Source organism: Diachasma alloeum, unplaced genomic scaffold (assembly GCF_001412515.2).
Source record: "Diachasma alloeum isolate Michigan unplaced genomic scaffold, Dall2.0 Dall_scaffold_00277, whole genome shotgun sequence".
In the NCBI taxonomy this organism is placed as follows: Eukaryota; Metazoa; Arthropoda; class Insecta; order Hymenoptera; family Braconidae; genus Diachasma; species Diachasma alloeum.
The window spans coordinates 1,182,431-1,204,181 of NW_021680416.1; the positions used below are offsets into that span (position 1 = coordinate 1,182,431).

The window sequence follows — 21,751 nt, forward strand, 5'->3', positions numbered from 1 at the left end:
GATTTCATCTGAAATAACGATGGAATTTGAATCAATTTCGTGCAATCGCTGCGTCATCACGTACCTTGAGTGTAATTGGATTTTGAGCGAAGTCTCCTCAGTGATTTTTTAGTTATTTCAATAAAACTTTCGAATTTTCTTCTATGGGTATTTCCTCGGAGAAATGTAAAAAAAAGATTGAATAAATACATAATAAAAAAATTAATGAAAGAAACAACAAATGGTCGGGAAGTTATTGATGCGACCCGTAATGGGTCACACCCAATTTCACCTACCCCTACCGGTCATACCCTAAAGAGGGAGCGCGCGAAGCGCGCGACCCGGCCTGTCTTTCTTAATTTTTGTTTTCTGCATTCGAAAATTGAGAGAAGATCTAAACGGTCACCCATCCAAGTACTGAACTTAGTACTAAGCACATGGTAGCTTGGTTTTTCTTTGTGATAGGCCTTCACTTTAACCATTTCGGCTACTACCCTCAATACCGAATGCTTGAATATATCTGGGTTATCAGGTTATGATTTGAAATAAGTTGATAATGAATGAAAACCTGGGGATCACATTCTGTTGTGATTAGAGCTGACCATGGGTTCTAAATAGTATTATCTAGCGATGCTAATCGCCATCGAAAAACGTTAATTTAGAGATATTCCGGACTATTCCAGAAACATTGAGGGATTATGAAAGTTGAAATGTGATAAATTTGTTTGAAGGTGGATTGATTTAAAGAAAGATCAATCGAACTCATCAGCATTAATGACTTTCCGGTTACAAAGAATTTGATGAATAATTCCATTATATCTAGTTCCAAAATTCGAAAAGAGCAGTTCTCCGAACAAATTTGTCATCATATTTTTAATTCAACGGGTAAAAACATTTTAATAATAAATAGACACTGAGTTTTCAAAATTATTTGCTGAATTTTCGAGTAGACTTGTAAATTTTCATCATGTGACAACTTTCCTGAAATTTTAAGGCATTTTGACATTGAAAATTCACAATTTGATTAAACAAATTAATGGAAATTGCAAATTTCAGTTTATATAATTGGTAAAAATTGATAGAAATCAGGAAAAATCCGGTGAATGTCTGGAATTTTATGATTTCCCCCCCTAAATAAAATTCGATGTTACTCTCCTGAAAATTTCAACTAAACTCATCATTAGATTCCCATTTTTATCCAACAATATCCACATATGATTGCTTTAATTTCAAAAATATAATTCAAGCTGATGGACTGAAAATCTTTGACTGAAACTTCTAGTCACTTTAATATTCTCATCAAGCGACAGTTTTCCTGAAATTCTGAAAATTCACAATTTGATAAAAAATTTCAGTTCAATTATTTCCTAAAAAGTGATAGAAATCCGGAAAATTCACGTAAATACCTGAAATTTCATAACTTTTTCCCCTAAATCTAATGCAATGTTACTCTCTCGGAAATTCCAACTAAACTCATCACGAGATTCCAATTTTTATCCAACAATATTCGCATATGATTGCGTTAATTTCAAAAATATTCTCTAAAACTCGGACTGCATTCTCATTAAGAGAGACCCACTCCCTCTCCCCATGCTCCACCACCCATTCCCGTTCAAGAAGCCCAGAAAAATACACGGAGAGAAATATTCAATAAAAATTACGTATCTTTTCCGTAATTTCGGAGCGAAATGTGGTTGCAGGAAATTTTACGCAACTGTCACGGAATTTTTCCAGAGCGTTCCGTAATTTTTATCTGAATCTCCTGTGAAAAATGAGGATCGGTGAGCGAATTGCGAGTTCCGTAATTTTTACTGAATATTTCTCTCCGTGTAATGAAAAATATCCAGGCAACCTCGCCCCCTTCGTTCGATTTCCATTGCTTCCATTCAAAACCGAAAAATTTTTTTCCACATTTCCCCTTCGTGTTTTGGGTCTTAAACGCATCCCCATTTATATATCGTGCTCGAAGCAATATCGTATTGATTGCAGGGTGGCCGTGCCCCCAGAGAAACACATTACATGATTAAACCAGCCCCAACACGGACTATGAGGATAGCACGTTAGGCCTCCAGCCTTTTTCCAGCACTTACCGTATTAAAATATCCGCTCACGGTTCCGTCGTGTGCGACATTTTCTTTCAACAAAACAAAAATACCCTCATTCCCGGGCGAATCGACCCCACGCCTTCCACGAAACTGTGAAAATGTGTCAGGCCCATGCACATTTTTTATTCATTGGGCTTTTACAACAAATGAGAGAAATAAAATACAACAAACAAAATATATAATTTTATTTCCAAAGTCCATTTCATTTGTCCACGCCCTTTGAGTGTTTCCCTCGTTTTCTCTTTGCTACGGAGCCGCGGCCGGTTATTTCAACCCGAAACGAAAAGAGGAGAGAATCCAAACAGCGGTGAACCGCGGGAGTTTTTTTCTGTTCGAATGCACCACACGACTAAATTCCACACTCTCATTTATATATCGGCTTCGATCGATATTTTTGCTCCTAAACTATTTCGCGGGAGTCTCTCCTCGATCGACGGGATATACATCAATGTTTTTAGGGGCCACACTGTTCCATGACCAAATGAATTCCATATTGGTGGATATTTATTTTTATTTATCAAATTTAGGAATTTTATTCGTTATCATTTCGGAGGTTAATTTTGAGGGTTATTGAGGGTGCTTTTTTTGTCCAGATTTTTTTTTGCATTAATAATGTGAGGGATAAATAGTAAATATTATTTTGCAATTGAGTTCGAGGAAGTCATGTGTCTAACGTGCATTGTGCTTGGAAAAAAAAACTGTTTAGTAAATACCAGAAAAAAAACTTTCAGAATTTATTTATTTCAAGTAAGAAATATCCGAGAAAATATCTTTTAAATAAAAGAGCCGAGTATTTGAATTGACTAAATTTTATAAATGATTTGACGCAACTCGATTTTGTGATCATTAAATTGTAATAAAATTATAAGCTTGTCCAAAAAATTCTAAAAAAAACTCTAAAATATACTTTAAAATAAAATTTAAAAAATTTGCAATAAGCGAAAATATTTAAATAAATTAAAATTTTATATTCTATTATATTTATATCCATTGCTTAATATATTATAAACAAAGAGGAACGAGGTATCAAAATAGAAATCAAAATGAAATAATTTTGAAAAAAAAAATGAAAAACGAATCTCAAAACCATGAAAAATCCTCGAAAATATAATTCCCCACTTGGTGATCTCTAATTCAATCAAATGGATAGGAACACTCACATCACGAGTCTTCCGGTCTGTCGTTCTATATCGTATTGTGCATAATTAAGCGGCATCTTCGACCTTGCTCCACTCACCGAGATTGAGGGAATGAATAAGTCAAATGGACAGGTGAACGTCTGAGATTTTCAAAAGGGGTCGTACACCCAATTATCACAATGTGCCTACGTGTCACTGGAGCTGATAGCTCATCGCAGATGCACACGCTTTTTCCGAGTGAAAAATCCCTCCGTCATAATTCCGATGGAAATATGTAAGGAACACTTTGACACGTTTTTCAACACAAAATGTACGACTTTATTCCGTGCCCTCTCATGTTTGGACTCACGTGCCGGGGGTATATGCAACGCAGTATAAGTCGTAACCTGCATTATGTACGAGTGGCAATCTGTTGCACATATACACGTATAAACAGAAAATAGTCCATGGTTGAATTGCTTGGCGGAGAGATGGAATGGGGAATGGAGATTTTTCCGGTATTTAATATGCATTATTTACTTATCAGTCATCAGGTGATGTGATAAGCCCTGATTGACATTGAAAATGAGTGATGGGTGATGATTATATCTGATCATCGATGATCCAAAAATATTATTTTCCTTTGACAATCTCCTTTCGTAAATTGATAATGAGAATTATCTTTAATTATTTTCGAATTGAATTTTTTTAGTAAAATTGAATTTCGATTTTTTCAAAAAACAAAATTGAGTGATTGTCTCTGAATTAAATCAATGACTAAGTAAGGATAGTAATTAATGTTGCGAATACGCACAAGTTTTTAAAGATTTAGAAAGAATGATTTTTTGGATAAAAAGTGCATTGTTTGTTAACTATTCACGACGAAAGGTCGCAAATTTAAGAATTGTGATTTTTCAAATATTTGGAATTGAATGTTCCCCGTAAAATTGACTTTCCATTTTTTCAGGTTTTTAAAATGTTCTCGAATAGAATTGAGTGATGATTCTATCTGATCGTCGATGATCCAAAAATATTATTTTCCTTTGACAATCTCCTTTCGTAAATTGATAATGAGAATTATCTTTAATTATTTTGGAATTGAATTTTTTCTAGTAAAATTGAATTTCGATTTTTTCGAAATTTTAAAATGTTTTTTAACAAAATTGAGTGATTGTCTCTGAATTAAATAAATGACTAAGTAAGGATAGTAATTAATGTTGCGAATACGGACAAGTTTTTAAAGATTTAGAAAGAATGATTTTTTGGATAGAAAGTGCATTGTTTGTTAACTATTCACGACGAAAGGTCGCAAATTTAAGAATTGTGATTTTTCAAATATTTTGGAATTGAATTTTCCCCGTAAAATTAACTTTCCATTTTTTCAGGTTTTTAAAATGTTCTCTAATAGAATTGAGTGATGATTCTATCTGATCGTCGATGATCCAAAAATATTATTTTCCTTTGACAATCTCTTTTCGTAAATTGACAATGAGAATTGTCTTTAATTAATTTGGAATCGAATTTTTTCTAGTAAAATTGAATTTCGATTTTTTCGAATTTTCAAAATGTTCATTAACGAAATTGAATGATTGTCTGAATTAAATGAGTGACTAAGTAATTATAGTAATTAAAGTTGTGAAAGAATGATTTTTTAAGTGGAAAATAAACTGTTTATTAATTACTCCGGAAATAAACTGTTTATTAATACACCGAAGGTTACAATGTTATGTTATTGTAATCTTTTAATAATGTTTGAATTGTTAAACATTATTAACAAATGTTTTTTATAGTACAAATTGATTGTTCATAAATTATTCATAGAAAATGCTTGCAGTTCTCAAAAATTGCTATTTTTCAATTATTTCATCAACCTTCCTCTAAAAGTAAATTTTCTACTTTTTTCAGACTTTTAAAATGTTTTCCAACAGTTCAATATAGAGATTCAAATTCAGACCTGCAAAGTTTAAATAATAAAATAATTGTAAAATGTTCGGAAGCTTAGAGTAAAATGGGGTTTAAATGAAAGTTCTGATGTTCGACTAGAGAAATAGAAAATCATTTCACTCGAAAAAATACAGCCAAAGTACTTGATATCCTGGACTACAAAAAAAATTGACATGCTCCCCAACAACATCTCCAACATCTCACAGGAGACTCAGATAAAAATTGCGGAACGCTCTGGAAAAATTCCGTGACAGTTCCGTAAAATTTCCTTCAACCACATTTCGCTCCGGAATTGCGGAAAAGATACGTAATTTCTATTGAATATATCTCTCCGTGTGCTCAGGTAGATGCACGGGTCCTCCCAACCAGCTCCTCCCTTCAAGAGGTACATAATTTTCAAAAATTATAAATTCGAAATTTCTATTAAATTCAAGAAATCACAGAAATACGGGGAAAAATTCACTGTTTCCCCAATAAAATTTCGAGTGCCGGCACTGGAATTTTTTCCTGGCCGTCAGTTTTTGTCGAATATCTCGGAATTTAAAAGAGGTAGCAAAATTTTTGTCACGACCTTTTTTGTAGAACTAATTGAGAGTTATAAAAAAGGTCATGAGGAAAATTTTGCTATCTCTCTTAGATTCCGAGATATTAATCAACAACTGGCAAAAAGTCAAAACCGACTTAAATCGATTCACCGCTTCACTACAGAATTGTTTCCACGTGCCCAAAAAATAGACCAAAGCTTACCCTCCAGATTTTTATTCCTCGCGAGTAACGCAAGCAGCACATCAGGATTGGGCGGTGCATCCCCAATCTCTCCGGTGTCATGATGATGACCCGATGGAATAGGTGTACCAAGTGACGGTATACCAGTGGCGGATGGACGGGGCATGATAACGGGCCCACTTGTCAGTTGCGGTAGGGCCGCCAGACCGGTGGATGGATGAAGGGAATTATGGGAAGATGGGCCATTTGGCGCTGGTTGTACAGCCGCTGACATTGAGAGGTCAACACCGCCAAGGAGTACTGGTCTGCAGCCACCGCCACTCGACACCGCCGGGAGGATTCCTCCACCCCCCGGCAGTGGTGCATATGGCAAATACAGCTCCAGTCTACCGTCACCGCCTCGAAAGGTCTTTAATCTCCCCCCGAAATTTCCCAAAGAAAAAAAAAACAGTTCCCTTACAAAAAAGAAAACAAAATGAACCAACGGGAGAAAAATCGGCTAGCGTTTCATCCAGTTTCAGAACGATTATTCCCAACTAAAATTTCCACTGAGGCACTCACGCACTCTCCAAATACACCCGACTCACTCAGTACTCACTGTACAAATGTTTGTAAATAGAATACTCCTGATTCTCCGCACTCTAAACCACTGAATATCGACGTTCATTCACAGGATTTTTTTTCCTGCTCTTCCTCGCTACCGATGAAGGCTTTCCCACCTTCGAGAGCATCCGACCAGCGGCATTCATAAATAATTACGAACGATTTTCCCCGTTTTCTGGGCGTTTTTTACCAGTAATGAAGGAGGATCACTCGCGGCCTGATAACGCGGTATTGCCAGCACAATAACAAGATCCCGACGGTATCGAGTGGCCAGCGTCCGAGCGGACCCAGTGCCAGCGGGACACTCGTCGCACAACGTAAAGACCCCCTGATCCGACGGATCGTTTCGCCTTATCAGAGCTGCACTCCACTACCAGTTTATCTCGACCATAACCTTGGCTATGGCCACGGCCCGATGAACTTTTCACGATTGAAAAAAATTTTGAATCACGTTTTTCGGAAAACTTCACGTCGAATTGGGCCACACGCTCCACCTCGTCGACCATCGACACTGGATTTGAGCTCCCCAGACTCTTCGCGAGTTAGTGAAACCCTGGCGATTGGTTTTTACACGGATGACAATGTAAATCCATACCAGTGGACCAATGTAAATCTTGCGAGATCCTTTTCGTGTATAATACGTTGGTTCTTGCTGTTTGAAACACGAGTGGAAGGAGAGATAGAGGAGAGAGATTTTAGAGGTGAGTAGATGGGGACCCGGACAGATGGTATGAAAAAGTCACTGGGATTGACTTAGTCGTCGCTCCTTTTGCGGATTCTCTTTCGTAGCCGCGCCAGGAGACCGCCGGCACGTAAGAAAGAAGCCCGGATTCCGTGACTTGGACGTTGTCGATACACGATCGGAACCATTCGACTTGGTTTTCTTATTTTTTCTTCAGTTACTCATTTTCGTTTATTTCTGCACATTTGTAAAAAATTATTTCCAACATTCGCCCGAATTTTCGGCATTTTTCAACTGGTGATTTTAGTTATTTTTTCGTTTGGCTCCTGCGGACGACGATTTTTAGACGATACTTCGACGGCGAATCTGACGGAAGGTGCGATTTGATTAGCGGATGCCGGGGAACTATGGCCGGATATCCACTCGGTACAGAGGCACTAGGCAGGAGCGTCCCGCTGATAAACAGAGAGGAATGTTAGTGAGGAAGCGAGATGTTTAGGTATCCCCTTCCTCGCGGGTTGCCTATCGCACAACCCTGTGAGCAACCATTTCCACTATCTCGATTTTCAGGGCTCGTGGTGGGGGTGGCGGAGGGTTGGAACAACACTCCGATGGGGTACACGCAGGCGCGAGATTACTCTCGGCGCCCCCTTTGGGGATGTAATTCATGAGGGCGATGCTGGATCGGGGATCTTCTCGCCGATGAAGTTTACATTTTTGGAAAATTGTGGGTTGGACGCAGTTTTCTGGGAGTCAAGTGCAAATGAAAACGGAGGGAGTCACTATTTTGGAGGATAATTGATTGTAGTTGAACAGAGGTGGGCGCTGTTAGATGAGAATTGAATAGAAATAATATTTCCAAGTTTTTGATTAAATATATTTGAAGGTTTTTTTATTTCTTGTTGATTTTTTTCTGGAGTTATGATTTTTTGTTGTTTTGGAAATATTACTTCGAGCTGATGATTTTAGTTGAACTGGCAGTATTCATGTATTTATCTTTTGAGAATTGGATGAAATAGTATATTTACTGTTCTGAGGGAAGAACTAACAAGTTCTTGAACAAGTCTTGTTTGGATGGAGAGAATCGCAGATTAAAAATTTCAGAAAACGGGATTGTGTCATATGAATTTGAAAGTCTTAAACATGAATCATGCGTTGCTTTCAATGAAAGCAATGAAAATATACAAGAAAAAAAATCCTCACTTTGAGATGTCAAAGATTGTGAATTGAGTCTTCTGAAAGGATCAAATAGAGATTTTCAAGTCTCAATTTTAGACTTCCACAAGTCTTGATTTAATAATTCCATAAGTCTCCAATTGAAATTTATTTGCATTGGGTGTATCTTTCATACAGGAAAGTTGATCAAAAAAATTCTGTCCCTATCATCATTAATATTTTATTTAAGAATTAATTTCTTAGCTGTAATTATTGAACAGGCAAAATGAAAAACGACGTCCCTCGTTGCGTATAAAACGAACATTCTTCGGGAAAAAAATACATAAGATAGCATCGAATAACGAAGAAGTACTGCTAGAACTGACTGTTCTAGCTTGCACAGCGAATACAAATTTTTTGAGACATCTAAATCTTTTTTTGGGACAAAAATTGTTCATCTCAGGACGGTCTTCAAATCGTCAGCACTAGGTTTTATTTTTTCTGCAGTTTTTAACTTGCGATTTTTTGTTTCAAACAAGACTTGTTGAAAAAAAAAAATTGTCACTGTTTATGTTATTTTTGTATTTGAGTGTGTATGGAACACTTCACGATTTTGGGTGTCATCCTTGCGCAGAGGCCATGCTAATCTTCTCTGTATCTTTCCAATTTTAGTATATGTACTGCCGAAGCAAGTACTTGAATGTATATGGAATAAGTTTTTTTGTCTCAACGAAAAGCTCAATTATAGTACAAATTACTTACCAATGTGTCCTTCTCCTATCCCTCATCATCTCCACTGAGTTCTCGCCGTGATTTTTACACCTAAGCAAACAAAAAAAAATTTTTTTAAGCACCACAAAATTAATAGATATCCATTGCAAGAAATAAGGCATCGATCTCAAAGAGAAAGACAATGTTACCAAAACTACCATAATTAATTTTAAAATATTTAATCAACTCGAGAGCCTCTCCTGGTCAAAGTTTACACATTCTATAAAATATTGTTCATTGAACTTTTTTGAACCAGTTTTTAAGGTTTGTGAATATTGTATATACTGACTGTTGTTTTTTTAAATAAAAACTTGGTTAAAAGGAAAAAAAGTTCTCGTCGTGATGGAATTCCAATGAACGATGAAAAGTAAGTTGAATCTACACACAGAAAAACCAACACGTAAATCACGTTTTGCTAAGTGTAATTTATGGTTTGCTAAACGTAATTTAGGCTTAATGCCAATACGATGTCTGGTGAGTTTTTTCCGTCATGAAAATCGGAATTTAGGCTTTAAAAAGGCGCATTTTACGGCAAAACAAAAATGTAAGGTACGCCCAAACAAAGCGTGTTTTACGTTTCACTAAGCGTATTTCACGCTGAAGAAATCGTAAATTGCAATCTTAATAGAAATGTATTTTAAGATTTACTTACGCATAATTTACGAAAAAACATCGTATTTTATACTTAAAATAACTTTTTTTCTTCGTCGTTCATTATGGAGAAGTAAACGTAAAATATGGAAAAAAATAATCGTAATTTATGAATACGAAACCGTAAATTACATTTATGTAATCGTAATTTAAGGGGATTTTGAGAATAATTTACGTTTCAACTTCGAGAAAAATAAAATGCACTTCAGAAATCGGAAAAAACGACTTCTTAAACATAATTTATGTTTAGGTTTTTCTGTGTGCGTGGGTTGACCCTCACCAAAACAAATCAAAGGAAAAAATCAATTGAGAACAAAGCTTGAATAAATAATTTCACATTGAAAATTCCAAACAGAAAAATGAATGAATTCAATCCACTATTTATCATCGTTTGTTTCATTGAAATTGTTGAATTTATTTAATCGAATAATAATCGCCGACATAATGCTCATATATCGAAGGAAAAAGTATTTTTCTTTACCATAAGAATATCATGGCAATAAAAGTTACCATGCGAGTCTCCTTTTATCTCACTAATTATTCGTCGCAACATAAAAACAATAATTCGAGTTGAACCCAAACACATTCAATATCTTTATTGTCAAGAAACCACTGCAATCCTTTCAATCCGCCTTTATTTTTTAATTTTATAACTGTTTTACCGACAGTCAGTAATTGATTAAATTTTTTAAATAAAAAGAAAAAATTTAATCTTTGAGAACTTATTTATTGAAAATTTGGAGTATTGTCTTGCGTGAATTGAGACTCTAGAACTCATATCGAGTAATTTTTTCTGGCAAAACAAGTCGGCGCCGTGGCTTAGTTGGTTAAAGCGCCTGTCTAGTAAACAGGAGATCGGGGGTTCGAATCCCCCCGGGGCCTTGACAAGATCGAAAGATCATTTTTTTTTCGTTTTACTGCATCACTTGATGAAGAAAACTACTTCTTCGGTTTATTGACATTAAACTTTTTCAATAAGATAGCTGTGCGTATAATCCGAATTGTCTATTCAGATATTCAAGGAGAACGAGTTAATGAAAAGTTTCCTCCGGCGTATCTTTTGATAAATGTTTCGACAAGTTTTAAAAACTCCGTCTGTGGTTCAGTAATTTAACTTCAGAGTTGGAAAGGTAAATATTTTATTCGCGATTGGCGAGAGGGTGATTTCAGGATCAAGAGGAATATTAAAAAATGTGGATTGAGGCGGGATTAAAAATACGGAAGACAATTCGGTTATTTCACAATCATTCCGAGTGTCGAATAATGAATGTGAATTCAGGATAAAAAATTGCCACATCCAAAGTATAAATGACATCTTTGTAAAGTGATTATAATGTTATGATAGGCACTCCACTAATTACAGCTTCAATAATTCGTGGTAATCAACGAGATGTATTTTATTTTTAGCGGCCATACCTCATCTTCTCCAATTGGATTAATAAAACTGAAAGTGTAATCATGATCATAATTGCAAATATTGTTCTCATAAATAAACAAAACACGTGATGGAGTAATTCGAGCAAACCAATTAGCTGAAAATTTCCAATTGTTTTTTCATTTTGAAGATAATTTTTTGAGCTTCGAAATGAGATGTGACTCATTCCAAATCATCCGTAATAGAGACATTGATGATTAAAAACGAGATTGGTTTTCCAGGTGTAACTTGATTAAGAGTTGAATGTTTTCGATGATTATTATCATCGTATGCTCAAACTGACAGGACCAAAAGAATGAGAAACAAATGGGAAATTGCTTTTATAGCGATGCAGTATAGTTTCTTTTGCTAAAAAAGTAGCAATATGGTTTCTGTAGTATATAATTTATTGTGTTCTATCATTTTATTAAATTCAATGAAATTTTTTCTTTAATCAATTGTGTTATATTTTTACTTTAGTTTAATATTTGATGAAATTTTAAATGTGAAATAATATATCGATACCATCCATTCATTCGATAACAGTGCAGTCGAAGTAGGTTGTTTTACTGATAGATGAATCAATTTCAATGTTTCCTTTTTTTATTCGAATAATCAGTGGAAGTAAATTTTCCAAAAGGTGGAAAATCAACAGATTTTTGAATGCTATGAGAATAATTTCCGAAATTCTTTTACAAATCGAATGGAAGAGTGGCTTTATCTACATTATGGAATGAATTTGAAACATTATATTTGAAGAAACCACCACAAAGTTCATTTTTAGAGCAATTTACGAAAAATTTTCAATTTACAAAAATCATCGTAAAAATCAAACCAACGAATATAGGTATCTTAACGATCTCTTAGCTTCGACAGAGAGGCTTTGAAACTTATATTTTCAGCTATCATTGAATGCATTTAGAGCATAATATCCAAAGATACCCTCGGAATTGTAATTTTCATAAAATACAAAATTTTTGAAAATTTTCTCAAAATCAAAACGATTACAGCTATCAGTTTCATCTTCTAACTCGGTCAAAGAGACATCCAAAGGATCTTTTAAAGCCATCATTCAATGCATTCAGAACATTTTTTTAGTTATGGTGGAACGGATTTAAAAAAAATTAAAAAGTAAAAAAATATAGTGTATAGATTAAATTTCAATTAATATTGACGGATAGGGGTCAACAATACCGACATTTGAAAAAAAAGGATTCAATTCCATCGATCAAGTTGAAGTAAATGCCCAAAGCGATGATTCCTCCTATCAATGCATAATTCTAATGTTAGTCCATGTTTAAAACCCTTCAATGTAAAATAAGTAAACAAAAAACGTGACGGAATAATCCGGGCAAACCAATTAGTTGGTTAGGCGGCCAAACCCCTATAAAATTCAATTGTCTTCATCCCATGCGTCTCCCGCGTTTCAACCACCCTTATATTTTCATCCCTCTTCACTTACGGTCCTGTTGGCTATTAGGGTGTCAATTAAATTAGATCATCTACAGTTAGAGGGGGTTCCTTAACTGGTAAAATGTCCCAGTTACTTTGTATTTATTTTCCACTCAACCAAGTTATGTAAACATCAAATTCCTTTATTAAATTTCTGATTATTTGTAATGACTTTTGACATCCACATTGGAATTTCCATTGGAATTTACATTGGAAAATCCGGGCATTTTGCGAGTTGTAAAGGTGGGATAAAAAGTTAAAATCACTTCACTATTGATTATTCGTCATATCGATTATTCGTTTATAAATCTTTATAATTGATAACAAAATTTCACGAAAGTTCCTAACGTTTTGTGTCACGAAAAAAGCTGATTCACTATTAGAAAATTACTCTTTAAATTTTTAATAACGACAAAGTTAAATGAAATTTCTGTAAATTTCTTCATTGACAAATCAGTTAATTTCTTGAATGTTCAAGTAGTTTTGGATTTTCAGGTCCATACGCAACTGAAAACCTTGAAAATTTTGAAAATTCAGGCAACAACTTTTTTGAATTCTCAATCTATTGAAAACTGAACTGTATGTGATGTTCAATTTTCACGATGAGTTTGGAATTTCAAGATTTCATTGAAGGACTAATGATTATTTAATATGAAAAATCTAATTTTCTTGAATTTTTAAGATGAATGAGAAATTTACTGAACGCTTTCATTTGAAATTGAATTCAATCTCATAATACCGACAATTCAGATGGCGCTGTGACTGAAATTTCAAGAAATTTGTAACAGAAGAATAACAACAGCCCAAGAAATGTTGATTTATCCATCTGCCACCCCATCCCATCTATATCTCCGAGTTGATTAAAACCAAAAGGCCAGAGATCTCATTTTCAATCCCATCCGCTTGAGTTGTTCTGAATTCTGGAAGAGTCAGGTCGATGGTCGTGCTCCCCCTGCTGGAGCTGGTATACGCCATGAATCGAAATGATCGCCTCAGTCCTCGTCCCGATCATTGCTAACGATAATGGTGGATTAGCCGGGCATCTACCATCTGGCATTCAACCTTGCTCGCTCTATCGTTATACCCCCCTAACTCTTACATCCAAATTTCAATAGACGGCTTTGACTTTAATGCTCTGACAATCCCGGCACTTAGAGTTTGGATACTTTATGATCATTATGCATTCATCATTATTATTTAAATTTTCAATCATCGCTGGTTTAATTTTTGTGGGGGTGAACGGATTTAAATAGGGGAGCCTCGATGGGACAATTTGATGATCATAATTACTGCTGATGAGGCGACACATCGAATGGAATTAATTTTTATTTCATATTTTCTGATCAAGAAAAATGTATAATTCACGTTTATAATGCATTTTACATTTTTAAATTTTATTTTTTGCAGATTTTTTCGCATGATGAAATCATTTTCGATTAAAAAATGTTCCAAAATGTACATTTCCTCATGTAATCTTTCTAGAATACTGTTTTTGAAATTAGCATCGCTTTTGAATGAAAGGGTTCTATCAACTGAGACACACGTGGAGAGCGCGAAAAAAACGAAATATGATGAATTATTATTAGAATTTTCAATCGTTGCTGGTTTAATTATTGCGGGAGAGCGCGAATGAAAATAGAGGCGTGCAGTTTCCAAAACTACGATTTTTATTTCACATTTTCTGATTGAAAAAAAGTATAATTCCGCATTTAAAAAAATGTCACGCACGACAAAATTTCTAGACAATTCTATTTGATTTCTATTGAACTTTCTATTGGTTTTTGGCCACTTTTTCTATAGAACATTTCAACAGAATTCGATTTTTCTCTACCATTTCCCCGACTGAGATATTTTCTATACAATTTCCTCAACTTAAATTTTCCAAGTTTTGTAATTTGATTTGCTTGATGAAAAGGAAAGAAAAATAGAATAAAAAAACATGGAAAATTTGACCCGAGGAAATCCTACAGAAAATATTTCAATAGAATAAGTTGTATAGAAAAATCGAATTCTATTAACTTTTTCTATAGAATATTTTTTATTAAGCATTCCACTCGTATTAGCCTGAATCTAATAGAAAGTTCAACAGAAATCCAATAGAATCATCTAGCAAATGCACTGGGCTTTTTTATTAATTTTTTTTGTACATGCTATAATTAAATCATTTTTTAATTGGAAATAATCGAATAAAAAATGTTTCAAAATCTAAATTTCAGAATAACATATTTCCAGAATACAATTTTAGAAATTAGTATCGCCTTTGAATAAAAATACTCTACAAACTAAGGCAAACAAACGCGAGACACGCGAAAAGCCAAAAGTCTGTGACCCATTTAATAGTGAAAATGGTTAAAATGCATGAGACCAGTTGTCGTAGGATTGAGGCAATTGAAAGTTCTTAACACAGGGGATATACATTTAATTTGGCGAGTGGCCAATTGGCGCTATTGACTTCAGCACACAAACGAAAATCCCCCATAGAAGTATTTTCACGGATTTACAGAATATTTAGTAGGGTTTATGGCTTTAACGTTTGGTTGTGTCGCAGGTGGCTGACACTTGCGTGATTCATATCCTCTGCGGTCTCCACCAGAGCGATATGGATTAGTCTATGATCCACCCCGTATGCGGTTCTCTCCCTTCAGCATTATATTCTTTACACATATACTTGGGTTCCTTACCACCGCCTAAAATTATCCTATTTTCGGGTAAGCCACAGCTGGTGGAGGAGAAAATGCGTGTCTTAGAGACGAGGATCGGTTGAATTATGGTCTTCTTATCAATTGTAAATTGTTCCATTGAAAAGTTGGGGCTTTGAATGGAGCCAGACTTTGACATCTTCAAGGACAGAATATGGTGATGGCAATGAAAGAATATTATTTATACAAATGAAATTAATAGTGTACTATTAAAAAAAGAAATAGAATATTATTAAAACATTAATGAATCAATTTTTTTAGTGTAGGGAATACACTATTAGATTTTTTTTTATTTAAGGACAGGAATGAAAATTTTGAATGCTGTGAATTTGAATTGATTTTGAGATCAAATGGTTTACGAAATGTCGAAAAAATTTCAACAAAATTGAGGTGTTTATTATTTTTTATATTATTTTATGTTTTATATAATATGATATAATTACCCTATCATTATATCATATCATATTACATAAAATATGACATAATATATAAACAAGTGGAAAATTACGTTTATATTAATATAGTGTGGTTTTTTGCTAATAAATTTGTAATATGCTTTCGAATGATAATTTTGCACATCATCTGCCTCTATAGTATATAATTTATCGTTTCATACCATTTTATTAAATTCAATGGAATTTCTTCTTTCATCAATTATTATTATCGTTCTGTTTAATTAAGTTTCAATAGTTTCAATTCAGTTTAATATTTGATGAAATTTCAAATATGAAATAATATATATCTAGAAAATCCATTTATTCGATGCCAGTGAAGTCGAAGTAGGTCCTTTAATGATGATTGAATCAATTTTAATCTTTCTTTTTTTATTCAAATAATCAGTGGAAGTTAATTTTACAAAAGATGAAAAATCAACAAACTTTTGAAGGCTGTGAGAATAATTTCCGAAATTCTTTTATAAATGAAATGGAAGAATGATACTATCTATATTATGCAATGAACTTGAAATATTATATTGGAAGAAATCATCAAAAAATTCACTTTTAGAGAAATTTACGGAAAATTCTAAATTTACAAAAATTAAAAAATGTATAATGACTTATATTTCAATTAATTTAATTGAAAAAAAGGATTTAATTCCATCGATTTATTAGCGAACAATTACATACATACGGTCAGGGTTTAAAAATGACATATTGGGACTTTTTGGATCATAATTGGTTGGTATAACACAAAAAATCCAAAACTTAAATTTGGACGATTACAATGCTTTCATTCGGATGCAAGTTTAAATTAATTCGAAGTTAGGGTAATTTGGTATCAACTATTCATGTTTCGAGTTGGAAAATTTGGAATTTTATAAAATTTTCAGGGCAATCAGGAAATCCCCAATTTTTTGCTCACTAAATTAACTTCAATGTCACTTTCCTGAAAATTATTTGTTAACTGTCCATAAAATTTCAATGTCTTCCTAGCAGTGGACCTGAATTCCCTAAATATACTTGATAACCATCCCGTCGACTCCCAACAACTTGAATTCCATGAAGTGTTTGCGTGATAATAGCCCAGCGGGGATACACTTGTACAATTATTCCTCCACAAGTGTGAAGCCTTTCACACTCGCATCATGCTGTGCTTCGGCCTCATTTCACACCGATACAGCTGATGTGTGGGAGACCAGTAGTTCTAAGAAGCGACACGTCAATACACGGAGAGAATATAAAATTCAAAATTACTGTGCGAACATAGTAATCGAGGACCATACCGGAAAAATTTAAAAATTTGATTTTTCTTAACCGGATGATTGGCATGTGAAATTTACTTTTTATGATTTTGCATTGGTCGTTTTGCCGACATCCGATGATGCAACAAAAAGTTATTGACCATTCAATAGTTGGAACCGAGTTTGCTCGGACACTATCCGAGGTAAAAAAAATAGTTCCAATGAAAAATATTTATGTTGAACTGTTAGAAATTTTCCACTGAAATTTCAAGGAATTTTATCATTCAAAATTTATAATTCCTTGAAAAATCCGGGGAAACCGCAAATTTCAGTTTAATTATTCCGGGAAAATTAAAGGAAAATCAGGAAAATTCAGAGAAATCTCTCCTTGAATTCCAGAGTTCTCAGGATTTTCAGGGAATTCTTCCAGAATTTCTGACTAAAAAATATCAGAAAATATCGAGTGCACCCGTAACCCTGAAAATAGATTCTAACGGACCAATCTCCGGACGAAGAAAAGTGAAGAACAGCACGGGAAACTAACTTGTCCTATGAAGTCCATAAGAAATGAAACAAAAAATTGATAACAGTAGGAAAGTGATACGAGGGATTGGCTTAAACTACTATCACGTTTTCGTCTAAACTAATTATGTCGAAGAAAAAAAAAAAGGGAAGGGAGCACCCGGGTTTGAACCGGGGACCTCTCGATCTGCAGTCGAATGCTCTACCACTGAGCTATACTCCCATGTCTTGCAAGTACTTTCTCAGCACCTCGTTTCATTCGTCCGAATGAAAAAAATTACAATTACTCAGCATCGATTAAACAATTCTGCCGGATATATTTAACACGAAAATATTTTATAAAAAAACCTACCGAATTCGCTAGAAAATTCGATTGGATTTCGATTGAACTTTCTGTCAGTTTTCGGGGCCGATTGTAGTGGAAAATTTTGTAGGTTATCTGTGCGTTTTTTTGCAATAGAAATTTTCAATGAAAAATATTTCATAGAAAAAATCAATAGAATTCGATTTTTCTATTTAACTTATTCTGTTGATATATTTTCTACGGAAATTTCTGGGCTAAATTTCTTCCATTTGTTTTGTTTTATCTTTTTTATGAAAACAAAAAAGAAATATAAGATGGAACAAATTTAAAAATTCATTTCGAGGATTTTTACCAGAAAATATTTTAGTAACAAAGCGGTAAAACAGTTTAATGATTCGCTATTAAATTCTACAAAAAAAGTTGTGAAGAAATATAAAAAGAATTCTACGGATTTTTTCTATAAAATTTTGCAGGTTATCTGGGCGTTTTTTTACAATAGAAATTGTCAATGAAAAATATTTCATAAAAAAAATTAATAGAATTCTATTTTTCTATTTAACTTATTCTGTTGATATTTCTGGGCTAAAATTTCTGGGCTAAATTTCTGGGCTAAAATTCTTCTATTTTTTGTTTTTTTTTAATGAAAATAAAAAAGAAAAATAAGTTGGAACAAATTTAGAAAATTAATTTCGAGGATTTTTTATAGAAAATATTTTAGTAACAAAGTGGTAAAACAGTTTAATAATTCGGTATTGAATTCTATAGAAAAAGTTGTAAAAAAAGATGAAAAGAATTCTACGGATTTTTTTCTATAAAATAATTTTTATTGGATTTTTCCTATGAAGAAAATGCAAGCTGCGGAATTTTTCAATGAAATCGGTGAAAAACTAATAGAATTTGTAATAGGAGTTCAATAGTAATCATATATCATTTTCTATCAAATTCGCTAGGTTTTTCTGCGAAATTAATTCGTGCGTGAAACTGTTCAAATATATGATTCATCATTCAAATTTTTTCATATTAATGGAATAATTAAATTAGCCTGGCACACTTTTTTTTCTCGTTATCAATTTATCGATACAATTATCACCGAAGTATTGTACGGTAAACGTATTTGCGTACATTGACATGAATTAATAACTTTCTGAGTAAATAGTGGGAATTATATGAAATCTGACTACCCACTGAATGATCGCATTTGTTTGCTGTATGAGTGGATGGGTCTAGATTTTCACTTGATGTTTGCAGAATCGACCTACCGAACGCAAACACTCGTAGCCATGGAAAGATAAATACAGAACATCCGAGATAAACTGCTCATAGAGAGGATCAAATATGAGAGCCACATCGGTTCACCGGAAAAAATTGATTCGAATGAAATTGAAGAGTGAAAACAATTTTTTCATTTGTGTAATGAAACAAATGTTTCGCGGCAAATCAAATGATCAATTACAATTTCAAGAATCATCAATTTTTTTGTTTGTTTTTCGTTTTATATCCTATTATAATTTCCTTTCCATTGTCACCGTCCACTTCACTATTAATTTGTTTTTCCATTTGCACTGTAAAAAATTTTCGTTTACTTTCCCGTCTCGAATTCCGGAAATTTTTGCCGTGTTCAAGTTCCACTGAAATTTCAGGAATTTTTGTCTATTCTATTAATTTTCTGTCCAAATCATCTGGAAATTAATAAAATACTTCATTTTTCAGTTCAATTATTCTGTGAAAATTCAGAAAAATCGGGAAAATTCAGGGAAAAATTAAAAATTCATATAATTTTGCTTCTGAGTATTTATGTTCCACTGAACATTTAATCAAGTTGCGAAATTCCCATCTCACTTACACTGAAAACTCATGAATCTCCGTGAATTCTACTTAAAACTTGAAATTTCATACACGGAGAGAAATATTCAATAAAAATTACGTATCTTTTCCGTAATTCCGGAGCGAAATGTGCGTATAGGAATTTTTACGCAACTGTCACGGAATTTTTTCGGAGCGTTCCGTAATTTTTATCTAAAATCTCCTGTGAAAAATTATGATACCGTCACTTAAATTTTCTGAGTCGATTCGGTAATCGGTGAGTGAATTGTGAGTTCCGTAATTTTTACTGAATATTTCTCTCCGTGTAACCTTTTTTTTTTAAATCTGATTTAATGTCACTCTAACCATTAGAGTCCAATGAGATTTACTGTAATATCTTCCATAAAATTTCAAAAAATTTCTAACAGTGTGAGTCGGAAAGTTGAAAATATAAAACTTTCGATAAATTTCTGAACTTTATATTGAGAGATAGAGAGATGGACCTTGAGCCGACCTTGAACCAACCTTGGACCGACATTGAGCCTTGCGTCTTAATTTTCGTCTCAACTTTCTATCCCCAGAAGTCGATTTGAATTTTCATATAAAAATTTGCATGACCATAAAAAATTCCAATATAAATTTTGAATTAATCCCAATCCAATCAGCTGGTACAACATTGAAAATTGATATGCTGTCACCATAAATTCTTTAAAATACCTAGCAGTTTATTATATACACACAATAATTTCAAATTTCAACAGTAACCCACGTCCAATTTATGATTTAACATAAATATTAACTCTCCAAATTGATGCGAATGTTCCAATAGGTACTCAATAATGTCCAAAAAAAAGCGTAAATCAGAATTATTGCTGTTCTCCAGAGAGTCCCGTCCAATTTCATTGGCCCTAAATAATCCAATGGCCCGACAAGCGCTCGTACTGATGCACGAATTTTTTTCGCTCCCATGTATTTAGGAAGGTGGGCTGTTGTAAAAAGGGATGAAGACTGCGGGGGTGTTCCGCTGGTGTACGGTGGGAGTGTTTTGATGGATTAATTCGCGACAGGACTGGAAAGCAAGGACCGGTCGGGGAGTAGCGCATATACTTTTTTTTTATTTTTCTTTTTTTTTTGCTTCTCCCCAGATGGGCGAACGAGGGTATAACAAATGATTCGTCTGTCGGTCTGTCAATTTTCCGCGACTATATTCCGGACGCATGCATAACGAACACATAATTTGTGTTGCAATGCTTTCTCGCGTTAGTGTCACATGAATTTTTAAATATTTCATTTTTGTGATGAATGACGAGTGAATTTTTTTATCTCAAGATTTTCAGTTCACGATAAAAAACCGTGTTCAACTAATTTATTTATTTATCATTCATTTTTTGGTGTTACAAACTTTTTTTTTGTTTTAAACTTATGTAGACGTCCTCCTCTCCTTAATAATTAAATAACGTCAACTATGTGAAATTTCCTCTAAATTCATGATTTAATTCAGTAGTGAAGTGGTAAAACAGTTTAAGTCGACTCATCTCTTAGTTGAGTTTTTGAAAAATATCTCCGAATCTAAAAGAGATAACGAAATTTTTGTAATAAACTTTTTTATAGAGCAAATTGAGTGCTACAAAAAAGGTCTTAAGAAAAATTTAGCTATCTCCCTTAGATACCAAGATATTCACTGAAAAATGGCGAATAGTCAAAATCGACTTAAACCGTTTTACCACTTCGCTACTGAATTTAATTTATCTCTATTTTAATTAGTTAAGATCAAATATCACTGTTAAGGTGTTTCGTGTGTAGATCACGGGGGGGGGATGAAACGGAAGGGGAGTCTTAATGTTCTCGAGCCCTGATTCAATCGCTGAGCACGAAATTTTCGTTTTCAAGTAACTATTTAACTGCGCATTTGAGCATTTTTTGAATATTGAGTTTATTTATCAGATTGATTCATTGTTTTCTCATCACTTACGGGTGTCAAATAATTTTTATTGGATGCTTTTCTAATTATTGAAATAATATTGAAATGCCTCTTGAGTTGGTAAGCCTGTCGAGTGTTTTCTCTCTCTCAGTTCCATGGTCCAACCCATACCTTTTCCATGATACTCACTGATATTCGAATCACGCGCCTGCGCGTGAGGG

The 21,751-nt window shown here is 33.8% G+C and overlaps 1 protein-coding gene and 3 non-coding genes across 4 annotated transcripts in view; 1 reads left to right on the plus strand and 3 right to left on the minus strand.

The window, feature by feature from the left end:
• Positions 1-6,198, minus strand: part of LOC107038051 (LIM/homeobox protein Lhx3) — a 70,438-nt gene extending 64,240 nt beyond the window's left edge. Inside the window, exon 1 of the mRNA XM_015256923.1 lies at positions 5,894-6,198. Coding sequence (XP_015112409.1) covers positions 5,894-6,146 — 253 coding nt within the window. The 5' untranslated portion in view covers positions 6,147-6,198. The remainder of the gene's footprint in view (positions 1-5,893) is intronic.
• Positions 6,199-8,901: 2,703 nt separating this feature from the next.
• Positions 8,902-9,008, minus strand: LOC114841229. The gene has a single exon (XR_003783059.1). It is a non-coding gene; the product is annotated as a U6 spliceosomal RNA (small nuclear RNA).
• Positions 9,009-10,542: 1,534 nt separating this feature from the next.
• On the plus strand, positions 10,543-10,616 carry Trnat-agu. Its single transcript has one exon. It is a non-coding gene; the product is annotated as a tRNA-Thr (tRNA).
• Positions 10,617-17,653: 7,037 nt separating this feature from the next.
• Trnac-gca lies at positions 17,654-17,725 on the minus strand. The gene has a single exon. It is a non-coding gene; the product is annotated as a tRNA-Cys (tRNA).
• Between the last annotated feature and the right edge of the window lie 4,026 nt (positions 17,726-21,751).